Genomic DNA, 16,288 nt, shown 5'->3' with positions numbered 1-16,288 from the left:
ATACTGGGAAGACTGTTTATGTTGTGGACTAGGACAACTTTCAAATAGATGGATTGGCACAGTGACAGTAACAACACGCACAAAAATGACACAGAGGTTCAAAGCTGTTGTTCATAGGTCGCTATAAGTTGTTGTAAACTCAGGGGCAGCACCTAATAATTACAACAACAACACAGATAATATATGTCTATGTGTGTATATATGAAAGAAATGATCCAGAAAAATGCAGGCAATTCCCCACCCTTTCCTACATCCAGTTCCTTCAAACCCTGGTCTATTCTTGGCTCATTAGGAATTTAACTGGCAAAGAACTTTATACTGTGTTCAATTAACACATATATGCAGTATTTGACACATTTCTGTATTTGCTGACTTTTGTGACTCTATATTTACAATCAATCATAGTGTTACATTCAATTAACATAATTTTTTTTTTTTTAGGTTTTAGACTTTGTCTTTATTTAAAAGCCCCGCTGCAAGCACAGAATACCTGACTCAGCTCACAATTTAGGGACCGAGTATCAAATTTCCCAGCCCACTTAATTTGAAAGCCTGCCAAGATAGGTGAAAGACCTTATAAATATGTAAAACAGGGAGTTCAAATTACAGTCAAGTAAATCTCTAGTGATTGATGTTCTTTTCAAAACAATTCTTTTTAAAAAATAATTTTTAAAATAGCATATCTGTAAGACCTCCTTACCAAAGCTTTCCCCTGAGTTCAGGCTTGACAATGTACTTTTAGTGCTGTATTTACTTCGGACTTTTACCACTTCCTGGAGGCCGGGAGGAGGTACAGTGGGAGGATCCAAAAAACTGAGTACCACAGCCATTTTGTTTGTAAGGCTGAAGGGTAAAATTCAGTCAGCCAGTTAGGGTTTTTGAAACACAAATTTTTAAAGAGAGAGAGAGAGAAAGAAATGTGTATATGGTTTTTTTGTTTCCAATATAACCACTAACATTATTTTAATTTTTTCCCCCGCACAAATGGCAGTGATTATAGCTGGAAAATGATCCTTTTTTTTTCCCGAGGAATTAGAAAGGTCTCCTGGCTAAAAGCAATCATGAATTTTATTGAAGGATGATTACTTCCTTTAGGTACCTTAACTAGTCAAATGAGATTCACCTGAACGGGAATAGCTACTACGTAGTCCTCTCTGTGGCCAAATATATATGGATGATTTTGAAGTGATAAACAATTTGCAGAAGGGGGGGGGGGGAGAAAGAAAGAAAAGCATTTATTTTCTGTAAAAACCCGCCCATAAGAAACCAGAGTGTGCCTGAAGACGTGGAAAGGGCATTTTCCTGAACTGAAAGGCAGTCGTGAGCGCTATTGTTTTGCAGTGTCACTTAATAGCAAGCCTAGACTTTTGTCATTTGGGTGGCTGTGCTTTTAAAAGCCCAGTGTAAAATGGCACACACGCTGCATTTTTTTCCGAGCTGCAGGAGGCGGGGGGAGCGGGGGATAGTGCAGACTGTAGGGACACTGCCCTCCTAACCAATCAGAGCACGCCTGTTTGCCATTGCAAAGTTGTTAACCCCACAGTCTTCTGGCTGCCGCTGCCTCCTCTGCTTTTAATCTTCTGTGGATATTTCTCCGATTTCTCCTAAACGCCCACAGATCCTGGGGGAAGCCACCCCATTCAGCCACTGACCATGGAAGGAAGTCTTACTTTTTATTTACCAAATAGTGTAAAGATGTTTGGAGAGCCATATGCTGCATGGAGGCTGTTGTTTCTAGGGACCCAACTATCCAGCCTATATTGTTACAATTATTTCTCACGAGCTGGCTTCTTCGCTGCCTCTACTAATGGTAAGTTTGGAATTTTTAAACGTTTATGTCATTAAGCTTTTGAATGAGCCACCGGGACCAAAAAGGATTTTCATTGTGTTCCTCTAACAAAAACCAATCTTTGTATTTTTCTTTAGCTTGGATCTCTGCACATTCCACCTAATCTTGTCTGATTAATTTCTACCAAAAGAAAAAAAGAAATAGTTTGGTGGGGTTCCCCTCCCCATTCTTAGAGCTAAATATTTGTAGTATAAATTATACTTTAATTACAGTAAAGTCCAAGGGAACTCGGATAATTCAAGATGGACTTGTTTTGTGCCAGCAGTGTTGGTAATGCCAAATATGTGCATATCCTCTTTATAAAAATTATGTCTTACCTAATTTGTCCAGGACTAAATTGTCAGTAAAAAAAACTATAGATGTAGTTTTTTTTTAAAAAAAAATTTAACAGGCCTATTGTGGTTCTGTTGATGGATTGATTACTTGGATACAAACTACAGAAAAGCTGCCCTTGGTATAATGAAGGTGGAGATTGACATAACCGGGTTTGTATTAAGTTATGGCTGTTACTAAATAGTGGATCTTTTATTTGCTCATCAGATCGAAACTTGTATTCTTTGGTGTTATTTCTTTGAAGCTCTTTGTAAAATATTCTTTACAGATCTATCTTGACTTTCTCCAAAAAGGTACATTTGGGAGACATTTTGTAATTTTGGGCATTTTTCTAATTTTTTTTTTTCTTTTTTGCACACGGTGGGAGATCTTTTTTGTTTTGCATTGATCTGTGTTGGTGGCGCTGTAGTGCTCCTCAACAATTTATGTCAGTTTCACTAAAAGAAAAAAGGAGGAAAAAAAAGAGGTGGGGCAAGATTTGATCTATTATCTTATCCCTTTATTTCCTCAAAGAAAGTTGAATTTGGTGAGGGGGAATTATTTAGTTGTATTATCTGAACGTTTTCTGTGGACTACACATGAGAACAGACATGTCGTCACAACCAGTCCGACGAATATCAGCGTCAGGCATGCAGTTTGCAGTTTTATTTTATCTGATCTCATTTATTAGCTCTGATCAGAATTCTCCAATAATAAGCTTGCTGCTTACTCTCGCCTTCCTCAATAATGTTTTGTTTAACATTTCACAAATCACACGTGTGATATATTTTATTCAATTTAACAAAATTGTTGGAGTTTTAGTTCACTGAACATTGTAAAAGTTGAATTTAATTTTGATCTGAGGGATTTCTAAAGTAACCATTCTAAGTTTCTCCTGAGAATTTTCTAGTACCCTAATGCAAGACCATGTCTATATTGTTTATTTTATTTTCAAGTATTTCAGCTGGATTTGTGTGTTTACTTGTTTTAAAAAAATACAAGTATCTGAAGCTAAAATAATTTCTTAAGAGTATGTCTGTTGTTGCTTCTGACTTTTAAAATATTGATGTTCTCATATCTAAGTGCAGGGTTAGATCTTTTCAATCTTTGTTCTTGTTGAGAGTTGTTTGATGAGAGAATATGGGATTTAGGCCCAAAGCCTGCCAAACAACAAAAATATATTAGAGTATGACATAGGGTTTTTTTGCCTATGTAAGTATTTTAGTTGTTTATAAAGATAAAATATTACAGTTTGTTCAAAAAGAAAGTGGGACAAATCAGCAGTTGTACTTCAAAATGCATTTTTTGTCAAATAAAATCAGTTGAAATATATCTTAGCCCACCTTTCCTTGTGATTTAGTACACTGTTTCAAGATTGAAATTTTCAGGAGTTATTTTAAAAATCCTTTTATTCCCTTTGAAAGATGTTAATGCCCATTTCACTATTGAGTCATTTAAAATTTTGAGGCAAAGGAACATGTTAAAATGACTGAGAGCAGTATTTTTTATTTTTGTGTCCTGTATTCTGTCTTTACAGGAGTGTTTCCTTGAACTTCAAATATATAATTATGTATTATCTCTATATTTTGTTTATTCTATCAAAAAGATTCTGTTCTCACTATAAAAATCTGAAAATGTTTACTGTAACATTTCACTTGTTTGTAAAATTTAAATGCCTCCATCAACACTTGTTTCTGGCACTATAGATTATTTATAGAATGAAATACTGCAGGTGTAAATATCCTCGCTAACCTTCTGGTTATGCTGGCGAGTTTAGTTGTCTAAAGTTAATCTACTGAAGAATATATACTTTCCAGCATGTTTATTGTTAAATTATTCTGTTCTTCAGAATGGTGATCATTTTTTGTTTTATTTAATCTGTGAAAACAATAAATATGTGTGGAGCATAGTTCTCTTTTTAAAAAAACAAAGTGATGCTATGAAGTCCATATGTAGCTATGCCATGCTCTTTGTTCTCCTACATCATTGACTATTACATCATTGATTATGAAGTAACAATTATAGTTAAACCTTCACTTTTGAAATCATTTATAGATGTTTGTATTAAAAATATTTTCCTGTATGTGACTTATATTACTAGGTAAATAAGGATATTTGAATCTATGAAGCAAAAACAAATCACTATTTCACATTATTCTCCATTTTTAAATCCATCTTCATTTTAGCTCTTGATTCTTTGAAGGTTAAGTCTTTTTTTGATTGGTAACATTTTTTACAGGCTTTAAGTTCATGAGCTGGGTTTGCTTATGATTAGAATTATTATAATAAATTATGCTTTTTATGATGGGGAAAACAAAACCCCTTTGTTATTAAAGGTAGTATAGAAAGAACTAACTCAATTATTCCATGGTAACAGTTGCTAGTTTGTAAACAATTTTTTTAAGAAAATTAATCCTAAAATATAATTTTATTCAATAATTACACACATTTCTTTCTTGCACATCACTTTATATGAGGTATTAAGAAGTAGTACAAATAACTATTTTAAAATGTCACTTTTTATTTTATTCTGCCCATCCCTGTTCTGGAGGGAGGGGTTAATAAGTAATGAAATAGCTAAGAAATTGGTTGGTAAAAAGAGAACACAAAATGATACCAATGACATGGAAAATCTGCAAATCAAATTCTAGACAATAAACCTCAGGAAAAAATGAACTTGAAAATCTAAATCTTGGTCAATAACAGAAAGAAACCTGAAAATTACAATATAAAGAACCAATATAATTTCCAAATTTATCAATTTGTAGTCAGTTCTTTTGCAGAAGATTGAGAACAATATCAGGTAAGGCAAACCCATTAGGAAAGAAGAGATAACAAAAGGAAGAAATAAATATTGCACAAATTTTAAGATGACCTAACATAAAATGCTGAAAATCTTAGCCAATCTCATATACCTTGGAATGAACTTTCTTAAGAGGATAAAGAGCTGAAATATTTACCTTTGACAACTGTGCCAAATACAGATCTGAAACCATGCATGATCTCACTCTCCATTTTTCACATGTGTACTTACCTCTTCCATTCCTTAGACGATATCGTTTACTTTCCATATGACTGTACACATATACCACTATCCTCAGCATGGTTTTGAAAAGGAAGAGAAGGGAGGGAAAGAATACACAAAACAGGTTTTTATTTCATGACTTTGTTGTTTATCCTTTCAAAATTATTATCAAAGAGACAACCTAAAGGGAAAGTGAGCAAAGATAATGATTTCTTTATGAAAAAAAAAAAGGAAGAAAGGTGTATTTCATGCCTCATTGGCTCAGTATGTATTTTCATTTCAGGCATTCTTTATTTGTTCAAGCCCTATGACCAGCACCTATTTATTATGTTCTATTATGGTAAGAAAAAAAGGAGAGCTGGAGGTCTAATGGGAAGGAGCTGGACTGCCAACCTGAAGGCATACAGTTTGAATCCACCAGCTGCCTTGTGGGAGGAATGATGGGTAGTTTCCTCCCAAGCAATTTACAGCCTCTGAAAACCTGCTGAAGGGTCAGCTATGAATTGGTTCTGACTCAGTAACACATGACAACATGGTATGAAAGGAGCTCTGGTGGCATTATGTCATTATGTAGCTTGGAATTGGAACTGACCCTCCCACAGGTTTTCAGAGGCTGTAAATCGCTCTGGAAGGGATCACCTATCTTTCTCCCACAGAGCAGCTAGTGAGATCAAATCAACAACCTTTGTTTGGATTGGCAGTGTAAACTCCCTACCCTCTAGGCCAGGAGAACTCCATTTAAATATGTTATATTGCTGTCCAAGAGGTCAAAGGTTTGCTGTTTTGCTGGGGGAAAATGGGCTGTATCGTCTCTGAAAGATTTACAGCCTCAGAACTCCATGAAGAGTCACTATAGGTTGAAACCAACTCAATGCAGTGGCTTTATTGTTCTAAGATACTTGACTATGATGCTATTAAGAAAGCAGGCAAGAAAAGCTGCCCTCATAGAATTTATAGTCAAGTATGGTTTAAAGTTCTAAAGGAAGCTTTAAATAAATCTAAAGTCTTAGATGTACACAGTTCTTAATTTTCAGAAGGAAAGCCAAATGATATTTCTGTAGGAATTAAAAAAAAATCTATGAAGTCCTTCTATAAGACTTGAAAAGGTAATATTCATTGAAAAATCCATTATTTGGACACCACATAATCATATATTGGGAAAGGAACATCTTCATAGTTTAAATAATAGCCCTAATATATTTTGTACTTTACGTCTGTAGACATTATTGATGAGTGTGAACCAACTCATAGTTGAGGCTCCACTGGGTTTTTAGAGGCAATAAAATCATTCTCCTTGGAGCAACTGATGGATTTGAACCACATACCTTAGGGTTGGCAACACAACTCCTTATCACGAAGCCACCAGAGCTCCCTACATAAAATAGATAAAGTGCCTAAAAGATATTACTATTTCAAAGTGAAAAATGAAACATTAACTAATTTGCTTGAGAAGGCCAAGGGGTAGAATCTGGTAATGGTAGTTTGGGGGCATGTCCTTTGGGGGCATGTCCTTTTGAGGGCCATTTACATAAAACTTTAAAAATGAAAAGCTCACATTTTGTGCATTATTTTTCCCTAACATCCTGTGAAATACATGTCAATGTAAACAAATTTTGAAGATACAGCTGGGGAATAAAATTAAATAATTTCAGGATTATTATTAGAGTTTGAATACTTTTTAATTTTTTTATCTTATTAGAGTATGTATATGGTCATAAACATAAATGTTTTAGTCAAACTATTTTAATATATAAAGATACTAAGTTAGGTAATAACTACTTAGTTGAACACATCTGTGGAACAGGAAAATAAAAGATGTTCTTTCTATACAGATAAACTGGAGAAGAAAATATTGAATAAGGACTATCTGTAGGGAGCTCTGGTGGTTGTGTTCCTAGGACAGTTCAAATCCACCAGCAGGAGAAAGATGAACAGTCTTCTCTGTTTTGTAATTTACCTCTGAAGCTCTATGAGCGGGTCACTCTATTTATTCCATGGCCGTGAAGGTTTTTTGGGTGTTTTTTAAATTTTTTTTTTAAAATTTTAATTTTATTATATGTGTGTGTGTGTGTGTGTGTGTGTGTGTGTGTGTGTGTACCATCAAATCAGATCTGACTGGTGCAGGAGGAGATTGTCCCTCCTTACTCGACAGAGCATCTGGTGGATTTGAACCGTGAGCCTCTAGGGTTGCAGTGCAGCTTCTTGTCAGTAGGCCACCAGAGCTCTCCTGAGGGTTTTTTTGACAGTTAATTTTAAAAGACTCTTGGTGTTGCTTGGCTGCTAACCATCAGCAGCTTTGAGGAAGAACTCTTCCTTAAAAACGTACAGCCTTGAGAACCCAGTGAAGCAGTTCTGCTCTGTCCGATAGAATCACTAGGATTCCGGACCAACGCAGAGTTTGGGGTGGGGGTAGGGGTGGAGTTTTGGGGTGGGGGTAGGGGTGGAGTTATATGTGATTTAAAGAAGAAAAAAAATTATGAGCAAAATACCCCCCCCCCAAAAAAAAACAACACCAACTTACTTACTCATTCTGAGTCAGCCAAAGCATCATTTAGTTTACTCTCATACTAACATAGAATCCAACAGATAGGACATTTATTCATTCACCTAAGTTTATTCATTTGCACAGTGTCAAGCCAGCTCAGGATTTAGTTTATAGTTGAACAGTGTTTTCAAGTTCTTTGATGGGGTCCATCGTTCTATGTAGCTATAGTGTTAGCAGATTCTTTTCTCGGTCACAAGATGGCTGCAACCAGGATCACATTTTACAAAGGCTGGAAAGGGAAGAGTTTCTCTTACACATCACGGAAAGAATCTCTTTCCCAGAAGCCTTATTGTTTTGTACAGCTCGTTCACAGGTTTCTAGAATAATCTGTGTCTAATCCAATCACTGGCAAGGAAATCGAAATTGCCATGGCTTGTTTGGTTTGAAAAAGAAAGCAATTGGAAGGGGAACAATTGCTGTGTTTCTAGTGTCCAATATGGTTAGCTCTTATTTGCTTTTATAAACTTAAACTTCTTTACATAAACATTTTTGAGTGACACATTAATAACCGTTTTCATAGAGACCAAACTGGTCAGAGACCAGACTAACCAATATTTTAAAAGAAAATAAAAATTAAATACTGTTTAGGATAGGGCAAGGTTCAGACCTGTTGTTTTTAGGACCCCTGTGTCCTAGCTGAAAGGCAACAGCATGCTCCAGCCTTAGTAAGGATAAATTTTGAAAGTACAGTAACTTCTATTCACATTTCAGAGACAAGGCCATTGAGATTTAAAGAGGTTTGCATACCTAATGTTTGCCTAAGGTTACACATTGCTGTTGCTACTGTTACTGGGTGATTGTTGCTGTTGATTGCCTTCAAGTCTCCTGAACAGATATCAACTTTGTGAACAACAGATCTGAACTTTGCCCTGTCCTGTCCCATCCTAGAGATCTCTGGTGGGCTTGAACTACAACGAGGTCCAGTCACTGTGTCCATCCCCCTTGTTGAGGGTCTTCCTTGCTTTCTCTAGCCCAACACCTCACCCAGCATGATGTCTTTTTTTCCAAGGACTGATCACACATTGTTGTTGTGTTGTGTACCCTTGTTCTCGGAGGCAGTTAATCCAGGGGATGAGATTGCCCATCCTTCTCCTTCAGATCACACATTAGCTAATAAAAATACTGAAAAGCTGAAATTTTAAAAGCTAGAGTCTCCTAACTCACAATGCTGCTGCTGTTGTCATTAGGTGCCATTGAGTCAAGTACGACGAATAGAGATCCTATGGACAACAGATATGTACCATTATTATATCTTGTGCCATCCTCACAACTGCTGACACTTGAGTTCATGCCACAGTCACTGTGTCAATCCATCTGATTGAGGGTCTTCCTCTCTTTTATTATCCTTCAACCTTCCCAAGGAATGACCTCTTCTAGCAACATGCCCAAAGTATGTGAGACAAAGGCTTATCATCTTTGCCTCCACAGAGCACTCTCAGGCTACAACTTCTCTAAGGCGTATTTGTTTGTTACTTTGGCAGTCTATGGGATATTCAGTACTGTTCGCCAACACCGTATTTCAAAGGCATCAATTCTTCTGTCATCCTTACTCATTGTTCAGCCCTCAGCAGTACAGCAAGTGATTGAAAAGACCATGGCTTGAATCAGGCACAACATAGTCCTCAAACTAACATCATTGCTCCACATCATGTATCTATAAATTTGTAGCCAATCAAAGGTATATAGCATGATATATTTTTAATGTACTGTGTGGTAATATTACAAGACCAAGGTGTAGAGGGTCAGCAAGAGGGATGACGATCTGAGATAAACTGGCACAGTAGCTGTAACCATAGGTGCAAGCATATCAGAGATGATGAGGATGGTACAGGAGAGTGCAAGGTTTGGATCAGTTTTCATAGAGTTGCTAAGACTTGTAGTTGACTCAATAAAAATCGATGATCTAAAGAGTAAGCTTTTCACTTCTGTTAAAATGTGTTTTCTTGTGATTTGGTAAATCTAGTAATACAACACTAGTATTATGCCATATTTGTCCTTTTGTGACTGAGATATTTCACTCAGCATAATGTCCTCCAGGGTCACCCATTTGTGTAATATTTCATGAGTTCTTTGGTTGGTTTTCAATGCCGCATAGTATTCCATTGTGTGAATATACCAGAGTTTCTCTATTCATTTGTTGATGGGCAGTTGGGTTGTTTCCAACTCTTTGCTACTGTGAACAAAGCTGAAATAAAATAATTGTATCTGACTTTTTTTGTATGTTGAATTGACTTAAAGTGTACTTCTACTGTAGCTCATTTCTTCAAGAATGTTTTGTGAAATTCTCTCAGAAGCTAAAGTTTTCTAGGGAAAAAAACATTTAAAAACTATACAGATAAAAAAAATAAACAAACAAAAAACCCAAACCAAACTATAGAGATCAGTGGGGAGCTCTGGTGGCGTAATTGTAAGGAATTGCACTGCCAAACCAAAAGGACGCAGTTCAAATCCACCAGCTGTTTCGCAAGAGAAGTATGACATTTACTGCCTTGGGAAGCACACTGGAGGGTTTAATATGAGGCAGTTCGAACTCCACGGTACCTAACAGCAATAACATAGAGATCAGTAACTCCTTGCTAAATGAATTTATTAGCTCTAAACAGAAGTTGAGTTCTTTATGGAAAAAGGATGAGCAATCTCTTCCCATGAAATTTACTGCATCTAAAAATTTTCTGGAGGGTAAGCTATGAGCTGCCACACAGCAACAACGTCACAATTTACAAAGTCAAATTAAAGTGCAAAAAGCTTTTGGGGTTTATCAGATTTCAAATAGATGAAGGGTTTTTTTTCTCCTTGAGTGGGGTGAAAATCCCATCATTACACTCTGTTGTTATTTACCATTGAGTCAGAAGTGACTTATAACTGATGCTCCCTTGAGTTTACAGAGGCAGTAAATTGCATGGGAGGAGATTGCCCATCTTTCTCCGAGAGAGAAGCTGAGTGATTCGAACTGTGTGCTTTGGGGCTGGCAGCACACTCCTGACCACTGTGCCACTAGAGCTTGTCATTGTACTCTAGATCTAAAAAAAAAAACCTCACCCAAAACCTCATTGCCTGTGAAATCTGAACCAACTCATAGTTGACTCTCCATTGGGTTTCTAGCGCTGTAAATTGCACAGGAGATTATCTATTCTTCACCCTACTCAAGATCGGTGAAGAATTACCTGAAAGGTTAAAACACAGATTGCTGGGGCCAACCTCCAGTGCAGGAGATCTAGGATAGAGCCAGAGAATTTATACTTCTAACAAGTCTGTGCTTCCATCTATTCACATCCACCATTGACTCAAAGAGAGAAAGATGAGCATCCTTCTCCTTTTAGGATTTGCAGTGAGGATTGACTTAACGACAGTGAGTGAGAGCAAGTTCCCAGGTGATGCTGATGCTGCAGATCCAGGACCACTTTCTGAGAACGTGTTTTAAAGAATCAGATTGTGCAATCAGATTGATTGCATTTTTATATTGAAATATGGATTAAAAATGTCAATGAGCGCTTTTTAGTAGTTGTCAAACATATAAATAGGTTGTTAGGGAGCTTGGTGGCCTAGTAGGTAAGGAGTTGCACTTCCAACCCAAAGACATATTTCTGCTTGGTGTTTTATGGTTTTGGTGTGGGCAGATAGAAGCTATCACTATCATGTTGCATTCTCTAATCTAGTGCAGTTTGTTTTGGGTGTTGTTGGGGTTTTTTTTCATGTGTATAAATGTAGGTAAGGAGTCACAGTGCCAACTCTTAGGGTAGATGGTTTGAATCCACCAGCTACACCAAGAGAGGAAGATGGGCAATCTCCTCCTGTGCAACCAGCTGACGAGTCAACTTTGAGTTGGTTCTGACTCAGTAGCTATGGTTTGATGCCATCAGGTGGACCACAAAGCGACCCTGTGAACAGCAGATGGAAAGTTGGCCCCGTCGTATACCATCCTCATGACCTCTAACATGCTCAAGCCCATACAATAGCCACTGAGTCAGTCCATCTCATTGAGGGGCTTTCTCTTTCTCATTCACATTCTGCCTTTCTCAGCGTGTATCTTTCCAAGGACTGGCTCTTCTTGAAAAAATACCCAAAGTATGAGAGACGCCCAATATAAAAATAAGTTGATATTGCAGTATTAAAAAGAGTGGTCTCTATTTTGGTTACTAGATAATTGTTGTGTACCTTCTGGTCAATTTTAGTTCAACGTGAGCCCATGGGACAGAAAAGAGCCGTCTCATTGGGTTTTCTAGACTATGAAGCAGATTAGGCCTTTCTTCTGAAGAGGTGCTGGATAGATTCAAACTGACAACTTTTCAGTTAGTGGCTAAGGGCTTAATATGTTGTGCCATCAAGACTCATTGGTGCTCAGGGTAGCCTCATCAGAAAATATGAGAGTTAAACAAGAAAGAAGACTATTTTTTTCCCTCTACTAAACTGAAGAGGACCTGAAGCACCTGCTACAGAGTGTTAAGTACTGCAGCCTACAATATGGATTGAGGCTCAATGTCAAGAAGACAAAGATTCTTACCACTGGACCAATAGGCAGTGTCATAATGGGTGGAGAGGAGATTGCAACTGTTAACAGCTTCATCTTGCTTGGATCCACAATTAACACCCTTGGTACCAGCAGTTGGGAGATAAAGAGACACATTGCGCTGGGAAACTGCAGTTTGGGACCTCTCCAAATTATTGAGGAATAATGATGTCAGTTTAAGGACTAAGGTGTGTCTGATTCAGGCCATTCTATTTCCTATTACTTGCTATCCATCTGAAAGCTGAACAGTGAATAAGGACAGCAGAAAAAGAATTGACAACTTTGAGCTTTGGTGTTGAAGAAGAGCACTACACATCCCATGGGCTGCCAGAAGAAAGAACAGATATGTCTTGGAGAGGGGACAGCCAGAGTGTTCTTTCGAGGCTGAAATAATGATACTACGCCTCACATACTTTGGGCATGTTGCTAGGAAGGATTATTCCTTGGAGAAGGACATGATGCTTGGAAGGGTGGAGTGTTGTCAAAGGAGAGGAAGACCCTCAACCAGGTGGATTGACACAGTGAGTGCTGCAGTGGACTCTTTTGTGTCTGGAAGTGTGAGGATGGTGCAAGATAGAACAGGGTTTAGATCTGTTGTTCATAGGGTCTCTATGAGTTGTATTTGACTCTAGGGAACCTAACAATAACATTTTACATATTAAAAAATCATGGACTCCCATTTTTTTCCCTCCAGCAACTATAGAAGTGAAGGGACTTGGTAGCATTACTGATAAAGCTTTCAGCTGCTCACTGAGTAATTGGTGATCTGAACCCACCCAGTGGCTCCAGAGGATAGAGACCCAAAGATCTTTACCATAAAGATTTCAACCAAGAAAGACCTATGGGGAAGCTCACCTTTATCCCATGGCACTGATATGAGTCAGAATTGATTCTACAAAAACTACAATAGAAAAGTAAGATACACACAAAATACTTTTCAAAGTTAAAGAGACTGAAGCACAGGAGATTACAATCAAGAGCAACGATTATCTCAACATCTTTTAAAATGGTATGTTTATGAATGATTCTTTATTAAAAGTGAGATAGCCTAATATAGACTATTTTTAATTGAATATGCAATTTTAAAATTCAATTCAAACATTTCAATATGGCTTGACATATTACTTGTGTAAAATTGCCTTGAAAAGTTTGTAATAGATGGAAGCACTACTATTCTAGAATGAAATTCTTTCCTCAGCAGTTAAATGCTTTTTTTGCATTTTATACTCACTGAGAATGAAAAAGGAATTTTAAGGAAGCCATTTAACAGAGTACAATTCAAAATTAATTTCTAGAGAACTATTGCTTTTCAATAGACTGTGAAAGTTTGGTTTATTTGAAAAATCATGCATTACGGGAAAACTCAAAAGCACAGAAAGTTCTGTTTAGGTGGAAGGGATTGTTATTGTTACTAAGTGCCCTCGAGTTGAGTACAACTCTTATCCACACTACAAACAAAAGATCTGAACCCTGTTCTACAACTATTGTTGTTTCTCTAATGTTTTTAGAGTTTCCAAAAGCCTCTTGTTTAGGATGCAAATGCCAGTCCTGCTTCCAAGCCTGTCTTAATCTGGGAGCTCTACCAAACCCCATCCACAATGGGTAACCATTATGGCATTTAACACACCATTGCACAGTGTTCAGTATCACAGCAACCTTATGTTAATTCAATACAGCAAACTGTCAACCAAGTGCTATACCATTTAGACCAATGTTCTTCCCAAACAGAATTAACAAGGCCTTGGGCCCAACTGACTTTTTTAAATACAAAGGCTTGCCCACCAGATCCTGATTTATTTTTAGGGGTGGGGAGGGGCTATACAAGTGTTTTACAAGTCATGTGCAAAGAAGTAAAGTGTGTGGATGTGTGAGTGCTCATTAACCTTTTTGTTAGTGGAAATGGGAAGATTTGGGTTTGACAAAATAGTCTAGGAAAAACCCCTCTTAGAGCCTTTCTTTGTTAAGTCTTCAGTTTTGGATGTTTTTGTTCAAGGGAAAGAAGGATTAGACCATTGGTTTAAAACCAGGTTTGTTTCTATTGTTAGGTATTGTTGAGTCAAGTACAACTCAGAGCAATCCTCTGAACAATGACTCTGAACCCTGTCCTACCCTGGTTCACTCTCACCATCTCTGACATACTCAAACCCATTGCTGCACCCACTGTGTCAATCCACCTGGTTGAGAGTGTTCCTCTTTTTTGCCATCCCTCCACCCTCCCAAGCATGATATCTCTCTCCAGTGAATAACTTTTCCCTAACAACATGCCCAAGGTGTTTAAGAAAAAAAAGACCATGACCTGAATCAGGCACAGCTTAGTCACCAAAGTGATATCATTGCTCCTCAATAATTTGGAGAGGTCCCTTACTGCAGACTTTCCAATGCTATGTCTTCTACTCTCCTGACTGTTGGTACTGCTGATTGTGGCTCCGAATTAGATCAAGTCATTGACAGTTTTAATCTTTTCTCCATCTATCATGAGGTTGCCTATAGGTCTAGTGCTGAGAATTTTTGTCAGTTTGTTTCAGAAATTTTTTTTATTTTAATGAAAGTTTACAGAGACTTTGGATTTCTATTCATTCGTGGTTGCACACTTTCCTCCCTGCTCACCCCTCCCCAGAATTTTTGTTTTCTTGACATTGAGATGCAGTCCATAGCGAAGGCTGTAGTCTTTGTTATTCTGCAGGAAGTGCTTCAAGTTCTCCCCGCTTATGTTAAAATGGAAAAGAACTGTGGTGGCACAGTGGTTAAGACATTTGACTGCTAACTGAAACGTTGTCCGTTTAAGCTCTTCATTTGCTCTATCAAAGATGTGCCAGTCTGCAACTGTAACATTTACAGGCTTGGAAACTCTGCTTTGCTGACAAGGTCTCTCTCTTGCTCTGTCTGTGATTTTCAATCAATTCCGTGACAGTGGGATTTTAGTTAAAATGAAATTATTTAGAACCCTGGTTCAGACTACTTGGGAGCAACTTCCCATTTCCACGCCTTTGTTGGAAAAATTGATGAGAAGAATAGGTTACTTTGAATTGTGGCATTGGAGAAGAGTTTTTAATGTCCCATGGACAGCCAAAAGCACAAACAAGTCTATCTTGGAAGAACAGCAACCATGGTGCTGTTTTAAGGGCAAAGATGGTAAAACATCATCTCATATTATTTGAATACTTTTCCAAGAGGTAACAGTCTTTGGGAAAAAAAAAGACATCATGCTGAGGAAATTAGAGGGTCAGTGAAAGAGAGGAAAACCCTCAAGAAGATGGGTTGGCATAACAGCTGACCAACAGACTTGAGCATGAGGGTGGCACATGACAAGTTTCCATCAGTTAAGGAAAAACTATTGAGCTTTATTGTAAAATAACAGCAACAGTATCTAACACAGAAATTTTACTGTAGGACAGTCACTGAAGCTGTTTTATAGTAAGTAAATGAGATATACACATAGTATTTTTTACATATCAAGCAAAAGTAAGAACTCTGCAAAAGTGTATTAGGGAGGGATATGCATTCCTTCATAACCATTAAAATCTACTTTCAAGAGCTCTTCATCATGTTATCCCATTTGTTCTTCATAATAGCTTAAGGGGCAAGAGATCAAATATTCTTTAGTCTAAGCATGTTGTTGTTGTTATGTGCTGTCAAGTTGCCTGTGACTCATAGTGACCCTATGTACAACAGCCCTAAACCCTTCTCTAGCCTGTGCCAATTTTATTGTCTCTGACACGCTTACCCCCATTATCCCAGTCACTGAATCAATCCTTCTTATTGAGGGTCTTCCTCTCTTGCACCTTCCCTCCACCCTCCCAAGCATGACGTCCCTCTTCAAGGAGTGGTCTCTCCTTGCAACATGCCCAAAATATGTCAGATGAAATGTCTGAATCCTTGCCTCCAAAGACCAACCTGATCTCACCCTCTCCAGGACGAACCTGTTTGTTCTCCTAGCAGTCCATGGTAGTCAGTACTGTTCTCCAGCACCACAGCTCAAAGGTGTCAATTCTCCTTTTATCATCCCTAGTCATTGTCCAGCTCTGACACATAGCAAGTAATTGCAAAGAC

The 16,288-nt window shown here is 37.6% G+C and overlaps 1 protein-coding gene across 1 annotated transcript in view; it reads left to right on the top strand.

The window, feature by feature from the left end:
• Positions 1–1,561: 1,561 nt before the first annotated feature.
• EPC1 (enhancer of polycomb homolog 1 (Drosophila)) overlaps positions 1,562–16,288 on the top strand; it is a 139,107-nt gene continuing 124,380 nt past the window's right edge. The window contains exon 1 of the mRNA XM_006894587.1: positions 1,562–1,810. Coding sequence (XP_006894649.1) covers positions 1,808–1,810 — 3 coding nt within the window. The 5' untranslated portion in view covers positions 1,562–1,807. The remainder of the gene's footprint in view (positions 1,811–16,288) is intronic.

Source organism: Elephantulus edwardii, unplaced genomic scaffold (assembly GCF_000299155.1).
Source record: "Elephantulus edwardii isolate Elephantulus edwardi_28Jun2011 unplaced genomic scaffold, EleEdw1.0 scaffold00146, whole genome shotgun sequence".
NCBI classification, from domain to species: Eukaryota; Metazoa; Chordata; class Mammalia; order Macroscelidea; family Macroscelididae; genus Elephantulus; species Elephantulus edwardii.
The sequence above is the reverse complement of the archived record's forward strand: the minus strand, read 5'-3'. Positions and strand labels throughout refer to the sequence as shown.